At 44.0% G+C, this 27,204-nt stretch overlaps 2 protein-coding genes across 2 annotated transcripts in view; one reads left to right on the top strand and one right to left on the bottom strand.

The window, feature by feature from the left end:
* MCM10 (minichromosome maintenance 10 replication initiation factor) overlaps nt 1-22,917 on the top strand; it is a 106,113-nt gene extending 83,196 nt beyond the window's left edge. The window contains exon 21 of the mRNA XM_038530101.1: nt 22,903-22,917. The gene's annotated coding sequence lies outside the window, so the exon portion shown is untranslated. The remainder of the gene's footprint in view (nt 1-22,902) is intronic.
* On the bottom strand, nt 8,597-26,446 carry LOC478001 (phytanoyl-CoA hydroxylase-like). The gene is given in 9 exon segments (NM_001253721.1): nt 8,597-8,904; nt 11,017-11,151; nt 13,720-13,869; nt 15,940-16,121; nt 17,464-17,545; nt 20,281-20,449; nt 21,271-21,381; nt 22,806-22,864; nt 26,204-26,446. Coding segments are annotated over 9 exon segments (1,017 nt in total). The 5' UTR covers nt 26,279-26,446; the 3' UTR covers nt 8,597-8,850.
* Between the last annotated feature and the right edge of the window lie 758 nt (nt 26,447-27,204).

Here is a 27,204-nt window from a genome sequence, read left to right as displayed (position 1 = left end):
TTCCCAGGTGATGGGTGATGAGCCTCTGTCCTATGAGGGCTGAGACAGGCACCTAGGACACAGCCCTTCCCTTCATCACATTCACAAGGGGTTTTACCTTTCCTGTGCAGGAAGACTGTGATATCCAGGTGTGTGGGTGTTACAGCAGATGGTGACACTTTGTCCGTATTCTTTCTTTTGGCAACTGGATCTTGCTTTGCGGCAGCCCCAGCCCACCACAAAGTGTGGTCTTAGGATACGTGGTAACATCCTAAAATAGAGAACCAGAAAGGCCCATGTTCCTTATGTGTCCACCACTGCAACAGCCAGTCATGGCATGTGACTCACACTCTGTCCCCAGAACCTGTCCCTAGGGCTTTGACTCCAAAGCAGGGGCTCCAAGTTTGCAAGGGCTAGGGGGCAGAGGCACATAGATCACTCATAGCCACTGTGCTGGTCTCTTGTCCACTGCATACCTGGCACCTGGCACCCCCACCCCCTACCCCTGCCAGCCACACAGCAGTTCCCTAAGCCCTGGAAAGCCTGCTAACATGATTTGATTCCTGTCTCCCATGGTTAGGGTCAGTTTCTGTTGTTTGCAACCAAGATTTCTGATGGATACTAATGTGTACACTTAAGTAGAGTCCTTCAGTACTGTGTATCTCCCACCCCATTGCCGAGCAGCTCCTTTCTGGCCTACAAGTTATACCAGAAGAGTCAGGGAACAAGTCTTCACATGGTATGCCAGAGTTGATCATGAACAATTGGCCATATTGAGGAGAAAAAAAAACCCAAACAGTTGCACATCACATAAGGAAGCAAGCTGTGCTTTGCACCGGGTGGGGCTGGGCTCTCCAGCACCTTCCTGTTAATCTCGAAAAAACAGGGAGGTCTACTAAAGCAATGCTCTCACAATGCCAGGTGCTTTCTGCCAAGGCACACTGGCAATTGTTTGCTATTCGTAAATAGACATATTCATCCAATGCAGGGCAGGCAAACAGACCCCCTGGGGTCAAATCTGGCAGACTGCCTGTTCTTGCAAACAGAGTTTTATTGGATCACAGCCACACCTCTTCATTTACCTGTTGACCCTGCTGTAACAGCAGAGCTCAGTAGTTGCAGCAGAGTATAGCCCATGAAGCAGAAAATATTTACTCTCTGGCTCTTGACAGAAAAAGGATCACCCAACTCCCAACCTAGGGCAGAAATCCCCAAATCAACCAAGTTTGTGTTTCTTAGTGTCCGGTTCCTAGATTGCTCACAATCTTTTAAAGATTTTATTTATTGGGCAGCCCCGGTGGCGCAGTGGTTTAGCGCCGCCTGCAGCCCAGGGCGTGATCCTGGAGACCTGAGATTGAGTCCTGCATCGGGCTCCCTGCATGGAGCCCGCTTCTCCCTTGCCTGTGTCTCTGCCTGTCTCTCTCTCTCTCTCTGAATAAATAAATAACTCTCTTTAAAAAAAAAAAAAAAGATTTTATTTATTTATTTATTTATTTATTTATTTATTTATTTATTTATTTAAGAGAGAGAGCGCGAGCAGGAGCAGGGGGAGGGGCAGAGGGAGATGGAGAAGCAGACTCCTCACTGAGCAGGGAGCCCGACACAGGGCTCAATCTCAGGATCCTGAGATCATGACCCAAGACCTCTCAATGTGTTCCATTTATCTGTGTGTTTATGTTTGTACCAATACCAAGATAAAGGCAGATGCTTAACCCACTGAGCCACCCAGGCGTGCCATGCCCTCTGTTCATTTATATACATATATATCTATGTATATAGGTGTGTGTGTGTGTGTGTGTAAGTTCCCAGTGTAGAGCTTTATAATTCAACATCTGTATATACCACAGTGTGATCACCATTACAGTTTAGTTACCAAACATCATCATGCAGTTGGCTTCCTTCACATCATTTGCCTACCCACCACCTCCTTCTCCTCTGGCAACTAGTAGTCTGTTCTCTACATCTTTGAGTTTGATTCTTTGAGTTTGTTGGGTTTGGGGTTTTTTGTTTGTTTGTTTGTTTGTTTTTTTAGATTTTACAGAGGAGTGAAATGCTATATTTTTCTTTCTCTAACTTATTTTACTTAACATAATACTCTCACATTCAACCCATGTTGTCATAAATGGTAAGATTTCATTCTTTTTTGTGGCTGAGTAATATTCTATTATATAAATATACCAGATCTTCTTGATCCATTTATCTGCTTCTGAACACTTAGGTTGTTTCCTTGGCTATTATACAAAATGCTGTAGTGAACATAAAGGTAAAACATTATTGAATTAAATGTTTTTGTGTTATTTGGATAAATATTGAGAAGTGGAATTGGTGGGTCCTGTTGTTTTGTCCTTAATTTTCTTTTTTCTTTTTTTTTTTTTTAAGATTTTATTTATTCATAAGAGACACAGAGAGAGAGAGAGGCAGATACACAGGCAGAGGGAGAAGCAGGCTCCCTGCAGGGAGCCCGACATGGGACTGGATCCCAGGTCTCCAGGATCAGGCCCTGGGCTGAAGGTGGCGCTAAACCTCTGAGCCACCTGGGCTGCCCTGTCCTTAATTTTCTTAAGGAGTCTCCATAGTGTTTTCCACAGTGGCCACACCAATTTACATTCCCTCCAACAGTGCATAACGGTTCCCTTTCTTCCTCATCCTCTCCAACACTTGTCTTTTTTGTAATAGCCATTCTAACAGGTGATGATACCTCATTGTGGTTCTGATTTATTTCCCTTATGATTAGTGATGTCAAGCATATTTTCAAATGCCTTTTAGCCATCTGTCGTCTTTGGAGAAATGTCTATTCAGGTCTCCTATCCATTTTTTAAGCCGGTTGTTTGTCTTTAAGTTGTTGAGTTGTAGGAGTTTCTTATATATTTTGGGTATTAATCTCTTACCATTTATATGACTTGCACATGTCTTCACCCATTTCATTGCCTTTTCATTTTGATGGTGGATTTCTTTGCTGGGCAGAAGCTTTTTGGTTTCGTAGTCCCATTTGTTTATTTTTGCTTCTGTTTCCCTTGCCTTTGGAGTCATACCCACAAAGATGCCACTAAGGCACACATCAAGGAGTTTACTGCCTTTGTTTTCTCCTAGGAATGTTACAGTTTCAGGTCTTACATTCAAGTCTTTAATCCACTTTGAGTTAATTTGTGTGTGTGGTGTCAGACAGTGGTCCAGTTTCGTTCTTTTGCATGAAAACACCATTTGCTCAAGAGACCGTCTTTTCTCCATTTTATGTTCTTGGCTCCTTTGTCAAAGATTAATTGTTCATACATCTGTAGGTTTTTTCTGGGCTCTCAATGTTTCCGTTTATCTGTGTGTTGATGTTTCTACCAATACCATACTATTTTGATTACAATAGTTTTGTGATATAGTTTGAAATCAAGAAGGGTGATACCCTCCAGCTTTCTTCTTTGTCCTTAGGATTGCTTTGGTGCATAAGGATCTTTTGTGATTCCATACAAGTTTTAGAGTTATTATTTCTATTCTGTGAAATATGCCATTGGAATTTTGGTAAGTATTGGACTGAATCTGTATATTGCTTTGGGTAGTGTGGACATTTTAACAATATTAATTCTTCTTATCCATGAGCACATACTATCTTTCCATTTATTTGTGTGTTCAGTTTCTTTCATCAGTGCTTTATAGATGTTAGTGTTCAGTTTTCACCTCTTTCGTTAAATTTATGCCTAGGTATTTTATTGTCTTAGATGTAGTTATAAGTGGGATTGTTTTCTTAATTCAAATGTTTCATTATTAGTGTATGGAAACACCACAAATTTCTGTATATTGATTTTGTATCCTGCAAGTTTACTGAATTTATTTTGTTCTAATAATTCTTTGATGATTTCCTTAGGGTTTTCTATCTATACATATCATGTCATTTGCAAATATTGGCAGTTTATTTCTTCCTTTCCAACCTAACTGCCTTTTATTTCTTTTTCTTGTCTAATTGCTGTGGCTAGGAATTCCAGTACTATGTTAAATAAAAGTGGCAAGAGTGGGCATTGTTATCTTGTTCCCATCCTTAAAAATTTCCTCAATCTCATTATTATCAAAGGAATGCAAATTCTTTTTTTTTAAGATTTTATTTATTTATTCATGAGACAGAGAGAGAGAGAGAGAGGCAGAGACACAGGCAGAGGGAGAAGCAGACTCCATACAGGGAGCCCGACGTGGGACTTGATCCCTGGTCTCCAGGACCATGCCCTGAGCTAAAGGCGGTGCTAAACCGCTGCACCATCCGGACTCCCCCTTATTTTTTTTTTAAAGGAATGCAAATTCTAATGATCACTTACATGTCATTTTCCTCTTACATAGTCAAAAATTAAAAGGATTTGGACCATCTAATGCAGGCACAACTTAGAGAAAGAGACACCCTGAGCCGAGAGACATTCTGAAATGGGACAGCCCATTAGAGTTGCCTTGAGTTGGGCTGAGAAGTGTCAGCCTTGACACCCCCTAAATAGTACCAGCTGTAACACTGTACCAGCCACTGTGACAGTACCAGAGCTGCCTTGGCCACTTGACATTGGCCAAGGCAGCTCTGGAGCTGAGGCCCTCTCTTGAGGGCCGACACCTGAAGAACATCTGCTGACAGCCCTTCCAAGACTAGAGATATATATTTTTTTCTTTTGTTTTGTTGTTTTTTGTTGTTGTTGTTTGTTTGTTAGGGAGAGAAAGCGCACACACATATCAGCTGTTGAGAGGGGGTGGTAGGGAGAAGGAGAGGGGGAGAGAGTCTTAAGCAGGCTCCAGGCCCAGAGCACAGGTGCAGAACCTGATGTAGGGCTTGATCTCATGACCCTGAGATCGTGACCTGAGCTGAAATCAAGAGTCCGACACTCAACGGACTGAGCCACCTAGGGGCCCCAATTCTTTATTCCTGAAAAGAATCTAAGCAGTGCTGCATGCCCCGTACCATATATTCTCCTGTTTATCTTCTACTGTCACCCTAGAGGTCAGACATATGTGTTGCTACCTTAGATTAAGGAAACAGGCTCAGGGACATTAACTTCCTAGGAAGTGGCAGAGCCATTCCACCCCAATATCAAAACCTTCATGTTCCTGTGAAATTCCCCTCCTCCAAAGCCTCCAGAAGGACCATCATGTTTGGGGCGGGGGGGGGGGGAGCAGAATCATTGTGCCAGGGTTTCATTTGCAAGGCAACCACAAGTCCTGCATGCTTTATTAGCATGATCATCATAAACAATAAACATAGAAAACAGCTTTGTAACATCATCACTCCCTTCTTTTTTTTTTTTTTTAAAGATTTTATTTATTTATACATGAGAGACAGAGACAGAGGCAAAGACATAGCCAGAGAGAGAAGCAGGCCCCATGCAGATAGCCCAATGTGGGACTCGATCCCAAGACTCCCGGATCACGGCCTGGGCCAAAGGCAGGCACTAAACCGCTGAGCCATGCAGGTGTCCCGCATACATAGATATTATTCAGACTTCAAAAAGAAAGAAGTTTTCACACATCAGCTACAACATACATCAACTCTGAGGCCATTATGTAAGGTGACTAAGCCAGTCACAGAGTAACAAATACTGTAGGATCCCCCTTGTCTGGGTTATCCGTGTAGTCAAATTCATAGAGATGGAAAATAGAATGGTGGGTGCCCGGACCTGGAGGAAAGGGAATGGGGACAAAGTGTCCCATTAGTGTTTAATGGGACAAAGTTTCAGTTTTTCAAGACGAAGAGTCCTAGAGATGGATAATGGTGATGGTTGCACAACGATTAGAATGTACTTAATGCCACTGAATTGGAGGCTTAAAAATGGTGATGACGATAAATTGTATGTTCTGTGCATTTTATTACCATTTTAAAATTCTTTAATAATATCAAAACTAGAGGTGACTGGGGGGCTCAGTCAGTTAACCATCTGCATTCTGCTAGGTCATGATCTCAAGGTCCTATCCACCCCCACTTCAGTTCTCTGCCTGGCAGGGGTATATTTCTCCATCTCCCCTGCTATACCCCTGGTTTGTGCATAGGCCGTCGTTTATAATCTCTTGAAAAACAACGCAAAATAAATTTAGGGGTGCCTAAGTGGCTCAGTTGGTAGAGAGCAGACTCTTTTTTTTTTTTTATAAGATTTTATTTACTTATTCATGAGATACACAGAGACAGAGAGAGAGAGAGAGAGAGAGAGAGAGAGGCAGAGACACAGGAAGGTGGAGAAGCAGGCTCCATGCAGGGAGCCCAATGTGGGACTCAATTCTGGGACTCCAGGATCACGCCCTGGGCCAAAGGCAGTTGCTAACCGCAGAGCCACCCAGGTGCCCTGAGAGCAGACTCTTGATCTCAGGTTTGTGAGTTCAAACCCCACATTTGGTGTAGAGGTTAGGGGCCTACCCTCTCTATTTGGGAAGGCAGGATCTTAACATGGGAAAAAAAAATCAACCCTTCTGGAAAAGTATCAAGGCCAAGTGGTGGGCTATGCTGTACATACAGGATGGGTACGGGATCTGAGCTGCAGGCCTGCCCAGGGTTAGTAGGAAAAGGTCTTGCACAGGTGGATTTGGTTTGAACCATGCAGCCATATTACTAGGATTGGCTTTGGGAAAGGTTACCACGCTTTGTTGATTCAATCAGAAGCTTTTCAAACTGCTTCAGTCTGTGGCTCACAAAGGAGGAACTCCAAGCAGATACCAGGAGCCAAGGTCTGTTTTTCTGAGGCTGTCAGTGCCAATCATCAACGAAAGGGACCCTTTCTATTTGTTTTGGTCTGCACTTGGAGTACCTCCTATAGCCCTTTGAAGTGAGTCTCTGGGGAAATAAAAGGTTAGCCCAGGATAAATCCCTCCCCTTTACAGCCACTGGGAAACCAGGCTGCTCCTCATTCTGCCAAGATCCGGTGGTAATCCCGTCCCAGCTCTCCATTCTACAGCTGATCCTCATGCCCACCTCTCCCAGGTGGGTCCACACAGACAAAAGGAGCCGTCCTAACTCCTCCACTTGTTGTCTTTCTTTGACATCTAGTCCTATTGCGCTTTGCGCTGAATAGGAATGGATGCTTGGATGTTTGGGAAATGAATTAATAACACCAGGGACACAGAACAAATGGGAAATAAATTGTTTCCTGAGAGACTAGTTGGCAACCAGAAATGCCTAAGGGACATAAACTGTGCTGTCTGCTTTCCTTTTTTTTTTTTTTCTTTTAAGATTTCATTTATTTATTAATGAGAGACATAGAGAGAGAGAGAGAGGTAGAGAACAGGCAGAGGGAGAAGCAGGCTCCATGCAGGGAGCCTGCTGTGGGAATCAATCTCTGGACTCCAGGATCACAACCTTGGCTGAAGGGAGGTGCTAAACCACTGAGCCACCCAGGGATCCCCTGCTGTCTGCTTCCCCGTTGAAGTTTATTTTTTGATAAGTATTTGAAATTTGAAAAGAGTTCGAAAGGTTTTTGCTAGAACAGGGCTACATACATGCTGATTACACTGCATTCCTTATGTACATTTTATGACCAATTCTTCCATAATCCAATTTCCTTAAAGCCTATCAGGGGTTGTCTTGTCTTTTCCAGTTTCCAGCTGGATATGAGCTTAAACTGTGGCCCCCTGGCACCTGGATGCTCAGTAACAAGCATCTACCGTTGTCTCAAGTCATGATCTAGGTTCCTGGGGATCGAGCCCCCATTAGGCAAGGAGTCTACTTCTCCCTCTCCCTCTGAGCTCTCTCTCTCAAAGAAAGAAAGAGAGAGAGAAAGAGAAAGAAGTAAAAAAGTGTCCTCACAAAGAAACCAACAAAAAAGGTGAACGTACATTTGTGCACAATGTACACAACTTGTGCTTAGCAGATTGAAAAAAGGGGACTCCTTGTTTTTCCTGATCTAAATTCTAACTGGTATGCTTAATAATCAGTAGTATGTGTCTTTGCTGCTCTCAGTTGGTGTAGAAACACAGCTCTGTATTACAAGAAAGTCCCCATGGGGCACCTGGGTGGCTCAATGGGTTAAACATTTCTGCCTTAGGCTCAGGTCGTGATCTAAGGGTCCTGGGGTTGAGCCCCCTGTCAGGTTCCCTGCCCAGCGGGGAGTCTGTTTCTCCCACTCTCTCTACCCCTCTCACCTGCTGCTGCTTGTGCCCGCTCTCTCTCTCTCTCTCTCTAACATAAATAAATAAATAATCTTTAAATGAAATAAAACAAATTTCCCCAGTTCGTGCCCATTAGAAATCGAAAGTAACAATTTCACTGTACCTTGAGAGAGTTTAGGTTTCATTCATAAATGCTGAGGGTTTCCAGCTGCCTAACTCAATAAAAACTAGCAGAGGGAGTCACTTTTGTCTTCCTTGTTCAGCAACAGAGAAAGGGATTTGGAAAGATCCTGTCTATTTTAAGGAGGCTGGCTGGGTTGGAGTAGTCATGCAAGGGACCCCTGTGTCAAAGCATGAGCATCTACCCTCGTCCTCTCTCCACAAGGCCCTCCATTAAACGTGTGTGTAGAGGACAGTGTTCTAGATCTGAGAAGTCTCTCATGCCATGAAATCTGGTGGTGGGATTTCCAGAAGAGGGATGCAAAAAAGTCAGCAGACCCTAGTTTAAAGCATTCCTTCTTGCTTGGGCAAAGAGCTAACTGAATGAAAGTAACTGAACACACTTAAATTAGACATCAGTGACCTTTATTAGGTGCAAAGTAGTATTCCTGACGACAGTAATAGGCCAGTGTTACATCTGTTCATCCATTAAAGCAACAGCCCCTCACCCAGAGCTAACCAAATCCCATAAAGTTCCCTGTAAGTGCGTTGTGATCTTCATAACAAGTGGCAGGAAAGATTAGGACAGCTCATTAATAAAACATGTTCCGTAGGCATCTTGATTCCTTTTGGTTTTCTCTCAAAGAGCTCCAGCAGGCGGCTACTTCAAAGGCTAATTCTTCGTCCTTTCACCAGCCGGGCTCGATATCTAGACACCTCCTGGAAATAAAGCCAAATACAGTGAGTCCATGGAACACTGAGAATCTGTTGGGCATCGGACAAAGAAGATTTCTAGCATCTACCAATAGTTAAATGGAAAAACTCTCACAGTGGTCCTATCAGTAAATGAACCATATTCTCAGACTCCCAATAATTTACTTGTCAATATCTGAAATCGTGTTGAACAAACTGAGAGAGCCAGAGGCCAGCCTGTGCTAATTGGTGCTCCTGTTGACTACAGGTGTCCTCAATAGGCTGGGCAGGCTTTTGGTAAAGGAGACCCCACTCCTTGTCTGGCTTTCCTTTAGCCACTCGCTGCCTCATCTAGAGTGATCTGCTCCTCAGTGAAAATCAGGTCATGATTTGGTATTGGGTTGATTTGGTATTATTGCTTTATTCTTAATCAAACAACTGAGACTTTTGATTCAACAAGCTTTCTGGTTTCTTGTTTATTTTTGAGCAGACAGCAAGGTCTGGTGGAATGCTTAATTTCAGAATTCAACCTGACTCTGAAATGTAGCTCTGTCACCTGCATCACTTCTGGTAGCCTCTTGGACTTTTCATTTTATCCTTAAGAGCGGGGAGGGAGGGGCACATGGGTTGCTCAGTCAGTTAAGAGCCCAACTCATCTCAGGGTGGTGGGATGGACTTCATGTTGGGGTCCTGGCTCAGTGGGGAAACTGCTGGAGATTCCCTCCCTCTCCTTCTGCCCGTACCCCCACATCCTGCTCACGTTCTCTCTCTCTCTCTCTCTCTCTCTCAAATAATTGAAATAAATACTGGAGGCAGTTCATTCATTTACAACCCTGACAAATTGCTAACACAACATATGCTTTTTTTTCCTGCTGCAAGAATCAGTGTGTTACCCGGAAGCCCCACTTGACAAAATAGGATGCCTTCATAAAAGCGTTTTAAAAACTGGGCAAAGAGAGAAGGACAAGACTTCCCACCATCGGCAAATGTGAAATGAGAGCCTCTTCTGATATGGGGTGGATTCGTAGGTTCTAAAGGGAGAAGGGGCCAAGGGGGAAGTAAGATTCTTCAGCTGGGAATGACTTTCAGAAGGTGATTCCCAGTGGCCCAGTAGCGTAGTGCTGGTGTGCGGTACTCTTCACAGTACTAGAGGGGCCGAGTTATCATTACATTCAGTCTACGTGGAGGTCCTGTCACCCCCTAGGAAAACATATATTGGTGATTTCTGCAAATTGGAACATAGGATCAGCTTCTTGGTTCGGAGGCTAAAATGTCTTTGTCTACCAGGCAAATATGTTTATTTCTTTGGCTTGACTGTAATTTGTCTGGGGATCATCGGCAGCACTGAATGCCCACTAGCTACACGCAACTACTTTACAAGTGTTGTGTATTAAGTAGCAAAGCATATGAAATAATGTCTCATGTCCCCTCTTGATAAGCATCAGTGGTTTCTGCCATCAGCTCCGTGGATCCCCAGATGCTAACTGACCCACACAGAAACCTGCTTGAGAATTGCTTCTGGGACAGTTATTGGATCTGCATATATGTAAATACTCTGTTGTAGAGAAATTAAGGGAGGCCTATGGGTAACATCCCAAACCTTTAACTTTCCTTATGTGCATTCAGAAGGTGGCTTTTGTCGTTCACTTGCTCTCCTCCAGATCTGCTGTTTCCTTTCCTACCTGCCTGTCCTGGAACAGGATAGCCTACACAGCACAGGGCGGCCAAAAGACATAAAGAAGCCTGGGAAGCTCAGGTGCACCATGTTGGGGAAGCAAGTATTAGCTGAAATTCTCAGTGGATCTCAGCAAGGCTTCTGCACGGTGCTCTAAACAATGCACATTATGCTTCCAAATTAAATCAGGGATAACAGAGTTGCCTGGTGGCCCATTTGGTTAAGCCTCTATGTTCCACTTAGTTCATGATCTCAGGATCCTGGATTGATCCCAACATCAGGCTCCCTGCTCAGCAGGAAGTCTACTTCTTCCTCTCCCTCTTTCTCTCCCCACTGCTCATGCTCTCTCTCCCTCTCTCTTTCTTTCTCAAATAAATAAAGAATATCTTTAAAAAAATAGATATGAGTATTGTCATGCATTGAAGAAAATACTCTTATAAATCTTTCATCTCATACAAACGTACCTGCAAGCTGGTATCTTTCGGAATTCCGTATAATCTGTGTACTAACTCCATAACTTCCCTCTCAACGATTTCTTGACTGGTGCCTTTCACATCGATGTAGTGGCAGTCAGCACTGGCGAAATGGCAGGAAATTGCCTGTGCAGGGTGAAATGATTAATATTGGGGGAGAAAAAAATCTGTTAACAGCAACAACCAAACAGAAAGACTTCTTTTAGAACATCAGCTATTTCACTAGCATTTGATTTCTAGAATGTTCCATCGTGTCTTGGATTAGTCTCTTTGGGGTTGGAGTCTTTTCTCCCCCTAGGTACAGCTAAAGGCTGACTGAGAAATTCCAAGAGGTTTTAAGCTCCCTGGGATACCTGTTTTCAAAATGGGCAGAGAACATAATGACAAGAGTAAGAGGACTTTAAACATGTGATTTATCTAGCGAGTGCATGTCCTCGAGTCCTACACAGGAATGGGTTCCAGGGTTCTTCATCCTCTTCTTAGTCACAGAAGTTAGTTACTCAGCTGAGTTTGTGGTGCTTTGTTATTTTAATGTCTAAAGATCAAGAAAAAAAAAACACAAAATACCTTGCAAAGGAAAATAATATACACATCCACTCCTGTCAAATCAAAAGAACATTTGAAGTCCAATAGCATTCATATACGGCACTCATCTTGTTTCCTTCTGAAGGTAAGAGGAGGTTACTTAGTTCTCCCCATTCTTTTTTTTTTTTTTTTTTAAGATTTTATTTATTCATGAGACACAGAGAGAGAGGCAGAGACACAGGCAGAGGGAGAAACAGGCTCCCCACGGGGAGCCCGATGCTGGACTCAATCCCAGGACCCCTAGGATCATGACCTGAGCCAAAGATAGACACTCAACCACCGAGCCACCCAGGTGCCCTGGTTCTCCCTATTCTTGAAAAGGTTATCAGCAGATAAACTTAAAACTCACTTTCCTCGTCACATGTTAGCTCTCTTGTGGTGACTTCGCTTCTCAGGTCTGCCTGTTTTGCTCGCAACATGAGATTTTTTTTTTAAGATTTTTATTTATTTATTCATGAGAGACACAGAGAGATAGAGAGAGAGCAGCAGAGACACAGGCAGAGGGAGAGGCAGGCTCCATGGAGGGAGCCTGATGTGGGACTTGATCCGCGGACTTCAGGATCACGTCCTGGGCTGAAGGCTGCGCTAAACCGCTGAGCCATGGGCTGAAGGCTGCGCTAAACTGCTGAGCCACCAAGGCTGCCCTCAACATGAGATTTCTAGACAGTGGTATCACAAACATCATTTCCCATGGATGCCCCCACACTACACCAAGGAGTAGTGACACCTGAGGCCAGAGGCGATAAGTACATTACTATATACGTGTTTTGAAGTCTTTTTGTAAGGTTCATCTTTTCCCAAATTGGTAGTTGAAAATCTATTGAAAAAAATTGCAGTGTTAGGATGTTATCAACCACATTACTTGGTTTTCTTATTTACCTTTTAGGTCCTACAGTAATCATTTTATACTATTTTCTAAGGATTCGACATGAAATCTTTCAATATGTAGCTATCCTATATTACTTTATGATCCTGATCATATAGGAAGTAATACAATTTTCTAACTCATACAGAGTTTCAAACTATTTATCTTAGCTTCCTATTTTGATACACATATACCTAAATTTCCATTTTTCATTTCAAGTTGAATGTTGACACCAAGGATACATGATAAGGCCCAAATTCATGAATTTCACAACACTCACATTATTTATGTCTTGTTTCTGTACCGCCTGCTTGTATACTTCTGAGGGTCATGCTGGTGGGGAGTCTGATCTAGTCTTTATTTAAAATTTTGGCATTGTGTTCATCAAAGATATTTTTTTGCATTGATGTTGATTTTCTAAATACTGCCTTAAACTATCATTTAACTTGATTGTTGAGGTATTTTAGCACCATCCTCCTAACCCTGTTATATTTTCCCTGGAGGAGAGGGCTTTCTTGCCTCACCCTCATCCTGGCCCTGTTGACCTGGTGGAAATATGAATGAATAGAAGATGAAACCTGGTAGCCTACCCTGCACCTAGGGAGACAACGGGTGTTGGTGTGACAAACTGGCACACTTCACTCAACCCCAAAACCCCCTAATATATTGTAATAAGAGCCATGTAATGTGGGTAATGTCAGTCCACAGTGCTGTCAGAGCTGCTGAATTTTTGAGAAGAGAGAAATCTGGGAATATGGGAAATTTTGTCAAATCTTAATGTAAGCAATGAAATCAATAGGTTTTTAATATATTCATAGCTAAGGGGCGAAAACCATGGCTCGCTGCTAAATCTTATTTCTGGGCAGCCAATTCAATAACAAAGCTATTATATACTGCCGTCATAAACGGTTCCTATATCCATTTCCCATTTTAAGATTTTAGTACATCAGCCATTGTTTCTGTCTCCAAAAGCACAGGCTGTGGGCTACCAAATATGTTCTTTCTCTGAAGCAATTCTATGAATGTTCCTAATTCAGGATCAGTAGGATTGGGAAACTGAGGTCACTCGTCTCCTATTGATAACTTAGCAAAAAAAGTATGAGGTATCAAATATATTTCCTGGTAAATAAACCAGAGCAAGAGCAGTTTAGTTAAACATCACAAATCTCATAAAGTTTCACATATCTTGACATTTTTGCTTCTAACCTATTCGTCTTTGGAAAGCACGGTGATGTAATGCATACCTTGCGGTATCCTTGAGTTTTGTTCCAGCCAGATCCGTGGATGAGCAAAGGATGAAAGAAAACGGTGTCTCCCTTCTCCATCACAAGGTGCACGCAGGGGCTGTTTTCATCATAGTCCTGGATCCCATAGAACATTAAGTTCACGCCCCCCTAGAACGCATAAGAGAACCCAACTCTGTATTTGAGGAACCCAATGACTAAAAATTTTATCAATGACTCATTAGGAAAAGCAAAGGTTTCCTAAGCTCTTCCAAGAGAAAGATAAATAGATTCTTAAAAGGTACTGCAAATATACAAAAGCTTCTCAGATGTGTGGCTGTGAAAGTCACATTGTGATATTAAAATCATGGATTTAGGGAGGCAAAGGAAGATGCTGAAATTTCCACATACCCGTCATAACTGTATTATATTTGAGGATCTAGATCAACGTTGCATGTTGCAGTTAACATGGGAGATCACCTTTCAAGCCTGAATGTATAATCATTCTTTCCCAGGATGATATTCTCCTCACCTAGAACTTTGCCTGAATCATTCTTCTATAACTCAGGAGTACCTCTAAGAAGCTAACTATTCTCCCAAACCAGCAGAGAGAAAATCTCAATTTTTCTCAGCTCAGAAAGCACTGGTGTCACATCCAGAGTAAGGAAAGAAAAACAGTAAATTCAAAGATCCTGTTTTTATAACTATTTCCCAAGTCAGTTATTTCATTAAGTAATAGTTATGGTGGAAGGACGGCATCACATTTCCCTTCCTGAGACTATGCCACATTCTTCTGGGGAAAGGACTGCTTTCCTGCTGGACTCAGTTGTGGTTTTCATCCAGTGCACTTCTCTCCTGGCCAGAGTTGATACGTGACCTAAGCTAAGTCAATCTAACCTCCCACTGTGGTCACTTTGAATCTGAGCAGAGGATGGAAGGCACTGGTCATGATCACAGTTCAGTTGACCCCACTAGGTGCCCCACCCTAAGTGTTCCCACGGAATATAACCCCCACTTTCCCGCTCATCAGAGCTAGCCAGCCTTTCCATGGACTCAGCAGGTGCCTGCCACCCTCCAAAACACTCCGTTTGGCTTAAGTCAGCCACAGCCCACTTCTGTTGCCTGCACCAAAGTTTCCCCAAAACTCAACTGAATTTGTGAATCTCACAGTTTCCATTATATCAGAATCCAGACCCCCAGTATTTTCCTTGGCACTAATCCTCAGCGCAAGAATCTAATTGAGACAGAAGTCCTGAAAGCTATATTCTTTACTTCCTACAGATCACATCCATTGTTCCTGCCTTAACAACCCGTGCTCTATCCCATTCTGACCATCATTATGGGATTTCAAGACCATATTGTCTGATACCTAAAACACTTATCACCTCCTCTCTGGTTTCTCTGCCTCTGGACTCTCACCTCCAGTATATTCTTCTCTAGGCCTCTAGATTATCATTATTGAAGGACCAATTTGATGTCACCATTTATGGGCTCAAAAGCTTTCTATACTTCCAACAGCACTAGCTCAATCCATAAGCCATGCAATGGTTATGAATGGAATACTACTCATGCTTCCTCAGGGTCTTCGTTGATCTCTCTAGAGAGAAAGAGATGATTCCTCTCTCTTCTTTATGCCAAGAGCCATCAATCAGTGAGTAAGAAGTACTCGGCACTTGACACATGCACATGGTGTTGCAAATGTTCCCTGATCCTAATTCCAAAACCATGTTTTCTTAAGAAGGAAATGCCATCTCATTGTTAAAGCTCTTTATGGATACTGTTGTAGAATCAAAACAAAAAATATTATGGTTAAGATTTCTCCCTGGGACACGTGGGTGGCTCAGCACTTGAGCGCCCATGTTGGGCCCAGAGCATGATCCTGGAATCCTAGGACTGAGTCCCACAGTGGTCTCCCTGCATGGAGCCTGCTTCTCTTTGCCTATGTCTCTGCCTCTCTGTCTTGTGTGTCTCTTGAATAAATAAATAAAATCTTAAAAAGAAAATAAAGGATTTTTGCCTCTAGAGGTCCTGGTGGCTCAGTCAATTTGGTGTTCAAGTCTTGTAGCCAGCTCAGGTCATGATCTCAGGGTGCGAAGTTCAAGCATATATCTGACTCATGCTCAGCAGAATCTGCTTGTCCCTTCCCCTTCCCTTCTGTCTCTCCTCCCCTCTTCTCCCAAATAAAATCTTAAAGATAATAACAACAACAACAAAAAAGATTCCTCCTCTAACAAGACATACCTCCCAGTTTGGATAATCGTGTGGCTTCAGAGGGCCTTTGTGTGTGCCTGGAAGCACACACAGGCAGCCATTGTTCCTGTCGATGTGCTCCATGGCTGTCCAAGCACAGACAATTTTATTGTTGGGCCTGAAGGGGAAGTAGTGCAGATCCTGATGCAAGGGATGGCGGGATGTCTTCTTGCCTGAAACAGATCCTGCTGTTAACACACACTCGCATCTCAGATTTCATCTCTTTTGCCTGCAAAACCACGACAATGACTTCCTGAAAAACCCAAAGAAGTGAAACAACATTACAGAAAATCAGTCCAGAGAGATAAGCATCAAATTCGAATATCAAATCCAAAGGGCAACTCCAGATCCTCTACTTTTTTTCTGGGTTCCTGGGAGCCGAGGACGTACTGACACACAGCATTCACTAGCAATTCATACACTGAATTGTCATGAACTCTATTGTATTTTATTTCTTTGTAATTGTGGTTTGGGTACAGAGCAGAGTACCAAAAAAAAAAAAGTTTTAATACTTGAAGAGAGTAACCAAATTGGAGGTTCTCTGTTAGCCTTGTAAGTGGCTGATGCAAAAAAAGTATCATTAACTAAATTAATAAAAGGTTTCCAAAAAGTACATCACAGAACGAAAAGCACTTGGTGTACATCACTATGGAGGACCACAGCTCCCTCAGCCATGTTTATGTTTGTTTTATGTTTTATGACGTCTCTAAACAAGACATCCAGGGTAGGAAAGATTTGGTGATGTTAATTAAACTACAAGCCTGTCAAATAAAGTTCTCCTGGCTCTTTTTCTCCAGAAAAAGTGGAGAAGGATAAAGGATCTTGAAGGATCAATTTATCACAGGTAGAGCAGAATTTCTCAGCATGGTCCAATGGCTGGGGATGGCTTCAAAAATGCAGATTCCTTGGAGCACCTAGGTGGCTCAGTCAGTTAGATATCTGACTTTTGATGTCAGCTCAAGGCTTGATCTCAGGCTCATGAGTTCAAGTCCCGGGTGAGCTACACAAAATTTTTTTAGAAATACTCATTCCTGGGTTTTAGCTTTCAAATCGCTTTCTGTGGTAATGAGATCTTAGGAGCTACATTTCAGCAAGGACAAGGAATTTTAAGAGCAACTGTAGTTTGTGATTCATAAATATAGTTTTAATTTTGTTAGTAATCATAATATCTTCAATCAGAAAAGCAGAATTCACCCTATCATAGGTGAGAATGGTTAACAAACCTTACAGGTGATGATTATAATAATAGCAACCGATGGTATATGAACAGTCATGTTTATTTAATCGCACTTTTTAGAAGCAAGCCTGTCTTCTGAAAAAGCAACAATAACTCTCCAGTTAATATCTGAAATAACTATTCTACCTCAACTATTATGATGTGTGCTGTTTTGAGACGTAAATGAAAGTGTATAAATATTTATTTATCAAAGTTTAGCAGTATTACACACAGCTATAGTTGGAATGCTTGAAACTTCCTGTTTGTTTGTTTTTCTCCTTGAAATATGAGTCTTTTACCAGAATCTGGCGGTTTGTTTATCAGCATTGTATGCATGGCCATAATATTGGGTCCAGTGAAGCACTCCACATATTTCAGAATCTAAGAGAAAACAGGAAAAAAAGTTTCACAAAAAATCAAATAAACAGGCCCGTGGTACAAAGTACAATTATTTATTACAAAAGCCAGGACGCCAATAGTTATGCAAAACACTTGGTAGAAGTTCCTGGGTAACTCAGCTGGTTAAGCATCGGATTCCTGATTTCAGCTCAGGTCATTATCCCAGGGTCATAGAATCATGGGCTAGGTTGGGCTAATTGCTCAGTGGCAAGTCTACTTGTGTTTCTCTCCCTCTGCCCTCCCCCCCCCCCGACTTCTAAACTTCAGTGACTCAAGAGCCATTTTATGATGTCTAGCATATGTTGCTAACTGCCCAATATTAGTCAATAATTTTCCTGAATAGCAGCCCTGGTGGCGCAGCGGTTTAGCGTCTCCTGCAGCCCGGGGTGTGATCCTGGAGACCCGGGATCGCGTCCCACGTCAGGCTCCCTGCATGGAGCCTGCTTCTCCCTCTGCCTGTGTCTCTGCCTCTCTTTCTCTCTCTCTCTGAATGAATAAATAAATCTTTTAAAAAATAATAATTTTCCTGAATTAGCTCTTGTCTTATCCTGATTAATAGTATTCTTGAAGTGATAAGTTTAATGCCCTGGTTACTTTTTCCAATACACATTGAAATAAATATCCAACTACTAAATCATCCCTACCTCCAAAAAATCATTTCATGAACCAGCAGGTGCATGGTGCACACTTGAGAATGGTGGGAACCCTGGAGGCCTCATCAGGATTCATGTAACACAAGTTGCTTCTAACTTCAGGCTTTTCCTCTTTGATCAATGCTCACAAGTTCCATTGCCATAGCAGGATTTAAGAGTGAGGAGAATGGATGGTTCAGTTAGGCAACATCCCCTTTTGTCCCCAGCTCAAGGGGGCTGGACATCATAGGTGGCCTGTGTATACGGTCTTCTCTCAGGAGGGAAATTTTCTGTCTATTTTTTATTTGTTTAAAGATTTTTGTTGAAGATTTTATTTATTTATTTATTCATTAGAGACAGAGAGAGAGAGAGGCAAGACATAGGCAGAGGGAGAAGCAGGCTCCATGCCTGGAGCCCGACATGGGACTCCATCCTGGGTCTCCAGGATCACGCCCTGGACTGTAGTTGGCGCTAAACCACTGAGCCACCTGGGCTGCCCAGATTTTTTTTTTTTTTTTTTTTTTAAGTTTTAAGCAATCATCACACCCAACCTGGGGTTCGAACTCAAAACCCAGACATCAAGAGCCACATGCTCAGGTCATCTGGGTGGATCAGTTCGTTAAATGTCCACCTCTGGATGGGGCTGAGATCATGATCTCAGGGTATAAGGGTCCAGCCCTGTGTCTTTCTAGGCACTCAGCACTCAGCAGGGAGTCTGCCTGAGGATTCTCTCTGCCTCTCCCTCTGCCCCCTTCCAGTTCTCCTGCCTAAATAAATATGTAAATCTTAAAAAAAAAAAAAAAGGCGCATACACTTAAATAATAAAAAATGTCGCAGCTCTCCCCACTAAACCAGCCAGGTTCCCACATGAGTCAAATTATCTAATAGCTCTTGCGGTTATAATTTCCAAAATGTTCTATATGCAAAGTGCCGCATAAAACTATTCAAGGAACACATGGGTGACTCAATGTTGAGTATCTGTCTTTAACTCAGGTCATGGGGCAGCCCTGGTGGCGCAGCGGTTTGGCGCCGCCTGCAGCCTGGGGTGTGATCCTGCGGACCTGGGATCGAGTCCCGCATCGGGCTCCCTGCATGGAGCCTGCTTCTCCCTCTGCCTGTGTCTCTGCCTCTCTCTCTCTCTGTGTCTATGAATAAATAGATAAAATCTTAAAAAAAAAAAACTCAGGTCATGGTCCTGGGGACCTGGGATCAAGTCTCACATCAGGCTGCCCACAGGTGGCTTATTCTCCATCTGTCAATGTCTGCATCTCTCTCTGTCTCATGAATAAATAGATAAAATGTTAAAAAAAAGAAACAGTAATAATATGTAAGTGATATGGAAAGATGTGTGAGGTCTATTATAAGTGGACAAAACACAGTGACAACCAGTACGTTCTGTGTAACACAAAAGGTGGGGGGTTACGGATGCATTTTCATGACCATGAAAGAATTCTAGTTGAATACACCTAAAAGCTTGGCAGTGAGTGGGGCTGAAAGTTGGGAGACTTCACTTTACATTTTCTATATTATGTGGATAACTTTATAAATATGATTTATGCTTAAAGAATAATTTTTTAGACAAGTTTAACTCTAAAGACCTACTTAAACCTCTACTACCAGATTCACAGAAACAAAAGCAACAATAAATGGATGTACAGTGAGTGGGATCTGCAATGTGACTCCTGTTGATATGCCCATATTCAGTGTGAGAGAGGCTCCCCCTCTCCACTGCAGAATTCCCGCCCTTCTCCACCAGGTTAATTACCAAGCGCCAGAGCAGGGTATCTCCACCTGGCCAGTATTGACATTTGGGGCCGGATAATTCATTAATTGGGGGGAGGGGCTGTTCTGTGCATTATAGGCTCCCTGGGCTCCATTAGCGGCATGCCCAGGCTCTACAGACCAAACCTTGTGACAACCTGACAGGGCTCCAGGTGCCACCAGATGTGCTCCTCCAACTGAGATCCACTGCTCTACAGCCACCAGAGAGGGGCTCAGATAAAGGAAAAAGCAGCAATGCCTGAGGCAGGCATGTCGGTGGGCTGTTAACCTAAAAACAAAGAAAACACAGGAAGGTTCTCCAACCTCAGGGAGAGTGCAGTATCTGAAGAGTTCCTTGTCGTCTTCGAAGTATTGGATCTTTGAAATCATCCTTTCACTTGGAATATATTCTGATTTTGCAATGGACACATCTCTCATTATCATCATTTGTTCTGGTTTCACCTCCCCTCTGCAGATCCTTTCAAACTGGTCCCTAGGAAATGAAATTGGCAGATGATGTCATTACTGTAGGCTCCAGGCACCTGCCTGGCCAGTTCTGTGGAAAGATCCACAAAGATTGAGGAGATGGTGTCTCTGCACCAAGTTGACCTCCAGGCCAGGCTGAGCAGCTCTGAGCATAGGGTGAGGAAATGGCCAGCTCACAAGCCCCTGCCTCCTCACTGTGAGGCCAGAATTCACTGTGAGAACTCACATCTTCCTTAGCCTAAGAAAACAGTGGGGAAAATCTGTGATTTGGTTGCATCTGAGTAACAATGGCAAATACTTCTCTCCTCCATTCCATGGGCCAGGCCCGGTTGGAAGCACTCTGTGCGTCTTTTACTTTATTCAGTCCTCACAACAACACTAGGGCTCAGTACTATTATCCCCGTTTTTTTTTTTTAAAGATTTTATTTATTTATTCATGAATGACAAAGAGAGACAGAGAGGCAGAGACAGGCAGAGGGAGAAGCAGGCTCCATGCAGGGAGCCCAACATGGGACTTGATCTGGGGGTCCAGGATCAAGCCCTGGCCTGAAGGTGGCGCTAAACTGAGGAGCCACCAGGGCTGCCCCTATTTTCCCCAATTTACAGATGGGAAAGGAGAGGCATGGAAAGTAAGTTGCCCCAGGCACACAAGATTAAGTAGAAGGGCTAAGATTAAAGCCAGCCTTACTGGTTCCAGAGCTCATGTTCCCAACCACGTCCCAAGGAACCAATCCCTGAAAAATATCTGAACACGCACACTCTCCTCTTACCCATGTTCCCAACGCAAACATACAACATATTTTGTAAAATAATGAAAGGTTACTGTACCTAAAGCGTTGAATGTCAGCGTCAGACACCAAACTTTTAATGACAAGAAACCCATTTTCTTCATAAAATTTTCTCTGTTCTAGGCTTAGGACATCATTATCCCGAGTATACCTAAAAGAAAGAAAACTTTCAAATTATCATGGAGCCAACTCATAATCAATCCCGAAGCAAGAGTCATGTGCTCTTTCTTCTGAGTGAGCCAGCTAGGAATCCCTAATGTGAACATTTATTTTAAAAAGTTTTAAATCCAAAACAATAACTACTGTCACCAAAAAATAGAAAAACAATTAATGACTTATATCTAGTCAATGGGATAGGTAGGACTCAGGAATTAAATGTGAAGAGCATGTGCCCCAGGTAATTTCCTGTCAGGTCATGATCTTAAGGGTCCTGAGATAGGGCCCCATGATTCCTACCTGCTAAGGGGAAGTCCACTTCAGAATCTTTCCCTCTGTCCCTCCCCTCACTCACTATCCCTCTTGCTTTCTCTTAATTAAAAATCTTTTAAAAAAAAATGAAGAATTTAAGAGCATGAACAGTGATTATAATATATAGTTAGATTTGTGCAAAACCAAGACACTACTTGGAAAAAAATGAAAAATAAAAAAAGAACCACATGTTTTAAGTGATTGCCTTTATGTAATGGAATTGTGGGTGGTTTTTTTTTCAATTCCTTTTATTTCTCTGATTTTGTAATTTGTAATTTGTCAGGAATATTATGAGTTTTCAGGTGGGAAACAATCCAATAGATCTTATATTTTAAATTTTATTTTACATATAACACATTTTACATTTTATATTAAATCATACATACTCAGAAGAAATCAAAGTGGCAAAAAGCAAACTCAGTGCATAGCATATGCACAGCTCAGAGCACCCCATCCATTATTCTAGATCAGAATTGTGGCTCTGTGATAATATTCCATGATTATCAAGTCTTCCACGAGAAAGGTAATTTAAGATAAGCCAAAGATACCAGCTGATAGAGCAGTATGGCCACAAACTATAGGCTAACTTCAATGAGACGTAACATGCCTGAATTTGAAATAATCAGACTATTAACTTCTGATATTTTTTGCCTTTCTGGATGTTAAAATACATATAAGTATTAAAGTCAAGGTCTTTAACATTTTCCCTAGGTTTAAATAGAACAAGTCCTGGCAACAGAGGATTTCTATAATGAATAATATTTTTAATTTTATTTATTCTCTTTAGGGAGGGAGGATAGGCAGGGCAGGGTGAGGAGCAGAGAGAAAGGTGCAAGCAGACTCCCTGCTGAGCACAGAGCCCTCCATGGGGCTCCATCCCACCATCCTGAGACCATGACCTGAGCAGAAATCAAGAGTCAGACACTTAACCCACGGAGCCACCCAGGGGCCCCACCCCCTGTGTAATAAATTCACCAGGCAACATGATCTGTTGTATTTTATATCTTAATTCCCACTAGAAAAAGCTGTGTGTGTGTGTGTGTGTGTGTGTGTGTGTGTATATATATCTCAATCATATGGTTTTTAATGACCATTAGATCTACTTACTGGAATTGTGGAGGATGGAAGCTGTTTGGAGACACAGCTCCCGAAGTGGGGTAAGCTACCTACAATATGAATTAAGGCAAATAAAATTAAATTTCAGAGTCAGCATTTTCTGGAACCCACAGTTGGCCCTGGATTAGCCCTCATCCGGGAAGACACACAGAGCTGATGACAGGTATGCGCCCTTGCTTCCATCATTTCAATTCACAAAGTCCTGAGGAGGGGCTGGAAGCCCCAAGACCTTTATCAGCATTCCAGCTGCCCAGAGCAGGTGGCCTGGACCCCTGGGCTCAGTAACTGGTCCAAGGTCACCCAGCAGAGAATGGCTGAGCCCACACTTGAGCCATCATTGTTTCCTTCATAGATTTCCCTTTCTATGTGACTATTCCTTCCACTAAACTGCTGAACAAATAAACATTGTAAGGTTCATGTCTAAAGGTGAGGAGAGGAGCACCTGGGTGGCTCAGTGGTTGTGCCTTCGGCTCGGGTCCTGGGATCGAGTCCTGCATCAGGATACCTGCATCTTCTTCTGCTTATGTCTCTGTGTGTCATTCATGGATAAATAAATGAATGAATAAATAAATAAATAAATAAGCAAACAAATAAAACTTTTTAAAAAGAAAATAGAAGTGAGAAGAAACGTGCTTCTCACAAGAGTTATTGAATTTATTGGTAATGCAGTGCAAATATGAGAAACAGTTTAGCTGGCTTTTAAAAAATATCTTTTTTTTTTTTTTTTTATGATAGTCACAGAAAGAGAGAGAGAGGCAGAGACACAGGCAGAGGGAGAAGCAGGCTCCATGCACCGGGAGCCTGATGTGGGATTCGATCCCGGGTCTCCAGGATCGCGCCCTGGGCCAAAGGCAAGCGCCAAACCGCTGCGCCACCCAGGGATCCCCTAAAAAATATCTATTAAATAGACACTGGCTGCAGGAAAAGTGTGATCCATACAATCAAGTATAATTTTAAATATCCTAAAGAGCCAGGAACTCTAGAAATTCTTTCTAGTTTTCTTTTTTTTTTTTTTTTTAAAGATTTTTATTTATTTATTCATGAGAGAAACAAGAGAGAGAGGCAGAGACACAGGCAGAGGGAGAAGCAGGCTCCATGCAGGGACCCCGATGCCAGACTCGATCCTGGGACTCCAGGATCACGTCCTGGGCCAAAGGGAGGCACTCAACCTCTGAGCCACCCAGGTGTCCCTCCTTTTTTCCTTTTAATTTTTTTGTTTGTTTCTTTAGCTTAAGGAGTGACTGTCAGAATGTCACTACTCATAAACATGTTATTTTTGTCATGTCTTTATGTAACTGGGGACAGTATTACTGTCAAGGAGAGAAACAGCCAGGGACACAGAACTGCCAGCCAATGTTTGTTCTCCCTGAGGCAGAGAGGATAATGACCTTTGTCAGCTGCTAGCAAGATGTGGCCAGAAAGCAATATTCCAGTCCAAAATTCTTCCTACCACTGTGTGTTTTGGTGGTGGTAGTTGCTTTTCTCTAAAAAATGTTTTAATGGTGTGGAAATGGGTATTATATAAAGCCAAATGTTTCTGGTGTTTACTACATAATATTAGTAAACATGAAAAAAATAGATGCAAAAAGCTGTACATTCAGTATGACTATAATTATGTAAATTCATAGAAAAGAAACACACCAAAAAGCTGACTGATAATGATCTGTGAGTGGTGGAATTATAAGTCATATTTATTTTCTTCTCAATGCATATCTGCATTTTAAAAAAGCCTTATGGTTTATGCCTTAAAAAAAAAAAAATCCCTGCTTTGTGCCAGAATCCACATCTCTTTAAGACCAGTTAAGGCTGGGAAGAAACTGCCACAGGATTTCCAGGATCCTCTCTAAGCACTAACCACATACACATTCATTGAACATCTTGGCAGAGCTGTCCGATACCAGAACCTCCGGCCACGTCTGTCTATTTAATATAAAGAGAATGAAAATGAAGCCTGCCCTGGCCATATTTCAAGTGCTCAATGGCCACATGTACTGGACAATGCTGGTGTAGGACATTTCCAGCATCAAAGAAAGTTGATTGGATAGTGCTGTTCTAGGAAACATAGATGAAAAAAAAGCAAGAACCAGCAGGATCAGAATATCAGATTTTTCTTTCTTTCTTTCTTAAGTAGGCTGATTGCCCAGCATAGAGCCGAGTGTAGGGCCTGAACTCATAACCCTGAGATCAAGAGCTGAGCTAGAATCCAAGAATCAGATGCCTCGTGGACTGAGCCACCCAGGGGCCCATGATATCAAATGTTAACAGCAGTACCAGACTGGACCCAGTTATCCCTAGTCCCAGTATGTTGGTGCTTCTCACTGTTGGGCATGTATCCGAAACAAGTGAAAACAGATGGCTGGGCCCCACTCCCGGGTGTTAGGAGTCCAGGGTCAGAGATGAGCCTGGAATCTGCCTTTCTAGCAAGTTTCCAGCTGCTGTTGACGGTGCCCGTCCCGGGAACACACTGCTTTAGTTAAATGGCTTCGGTCAAGAGTGTGCCTCTCCCCTGGCCTGGGTTTCTGCTTTCTGGCCCGTCGGATGAGATCACCTCATCAGCCTTGTGGGAGGGCGGCTGGACTTTCGTTTACCGCTGCATCGCGGCTTGGAACTCAGAGCAATCCTACAACAGCCAGTCTCATTTGTAGGAAAGGTTTCAGGACCCTGCCCACAGCAGGACAGAGACTAGTCCCGCGGCTTAAGGGAAAATCGCGCGCAGCGTTTCCCAGGCTCCCCGAAGTGGCCCCCAGAGGGATCAGGAGACCCGGTTCTATCCGGCAACTTGGTGTCCCTGTCCTGCAGCGACGTGTCCTGGATGCCACAGCAGTGGCGCCCACGGCGCCTGCGAGCTGCCCTCGTGAAGGCCGAGGCCGCGGAGAGCGCGGGCCCCTGGGCGCGGCGGGCGGCGGGCGGCGGGCGGCGCACGCAGGTCCCGGGCAGGAGGGGAGCGCCGGGGCCGCGGCCAGAGCGGGCTCCCCCGCGGAGGGGGCCGGCCCGGCCCGAGGGTCCCGCTGCCGCCCGCCCGCCCGCCCGCCCGGCCGCCCCGGGCAGCTCCGCGCGCGGTGCCGGGCCCGTGCTTCGCCTTTCCCGGGCTCCGGGCGGCCGCGGCCAGAGGCCCGGGGAGCTGCGCGCACGCCGCCTGCTCTCCGCCCGCAGCGCGGGGCCCCGGGCCCGGGACGGCGCGGACGCCGGGGGCTGGGGGCGCGCATCAGCCCCGGGGCCCGCACTGCCCGCGCCCTCCCGGCGGCCGGATGCCCCCTGCTGCCTGCCGCCCTGCCCCCCGCCCCGGGCGCCCGGAACAGGCGGGACCATCACGGGGACGCGGGCGCCGACCCAGGGGACCCTGGAGGCCACCCCTCCTGCAGCCCGAGCTCCCGCAGCCCAAAGGATACGCCGGTCCTGGCGGAGGTCTGGCCGAGGTGTCCCAGCACGACGCGCAGGCGGGCGGCTGCCTGGCGCTGGTTCATGGCCGCGACAGGAGACGGCTCAGCAGGGCCTGACAGCTGCTGCAGGGCTGGGCGTGGGGGGGTGGGGGCTGATGAGGAGCAGTAGTGGCCCAGGCGGAGCGCGTAGAACTCCCGGATTCTCCGTCGTGCGGAGATGCCCCGGGCCTCCTGGGTCCACGCACTGGGCGCCCCGGGCGGAGAGGATGGATGCCCGCACACCCTGCTCCTCGAGATCGCAGAGATCCTCACTGCCTCCCAGAGCAGAGCAAGTGCTTTTCAAGGGCTTCTAACCCGGTGAAGGTCGTCCAGGGAGAAGTGAGCCAACACATGACCCATGCTCCCAACCGGGACTTTCAGTCTGTTTAATCCCACGTGACTGTGCCCCTCCCTCCCTGTGCAGATGCTCTGACAATTCACATGGTCGTTCACCCATACAAGTAAGGTGCTGATCCAAAGAGGAATTTGGGGATCCAGTCTGAGGATGCCGAAACATATTGGCTTCTCATTCAAGAAAAAGAAAGTCCCTGAAGGAATGACTCTGAAGCTAGTGTGATCCACAGTCTAGTATTTTAAATTTTCTAAAACTCTGAAGTTTTATCTTTCTCTCTCTCTTTTTAAATTCATTTATTTGAACTAATTTCTACTCAACATGAGGCTCGAACTGACCACCCCAACATCAGTAGTTCAGGATCCACCAACCAAGCCAGGCCTTCCCTTCTCTTCCCTTCCCCTCCTTTTCTTTCCGTTCCGTTCCAACAATTCAGTTTCTTTGGGGTAAGTATGCATGATACTGCCACCACCATCGAGGTCATAACCACCATCCCTTCTCAAAATTTTCTCCCATACTCTTCACCTCACTATTTTGTTTGTATGTGGGAAGAACACAAGATAAGATCCACTGTCTTAGCAAATTTTAAGTATATATTGCAACATTGCTAGCTGTAGAC

This window comes from Canis lupus, chromosome 2, assembly GCF_011100685.1.
Source record: "Canis lupus familiaris isolate Mischka breed German Shepherd chromosome 2, alternate assembly UU_Cfam_GSD_1.0, whole genome shotgun sequence".
Lineage (NCBI taxonomy): Eukaryota > Metazoa > Chordata > Mammalia > Carnivora > Canidae > Canis > Canis lupus.
This window is presented reverse-complemented; position numbering and strand designations above follow the sequence as displayed.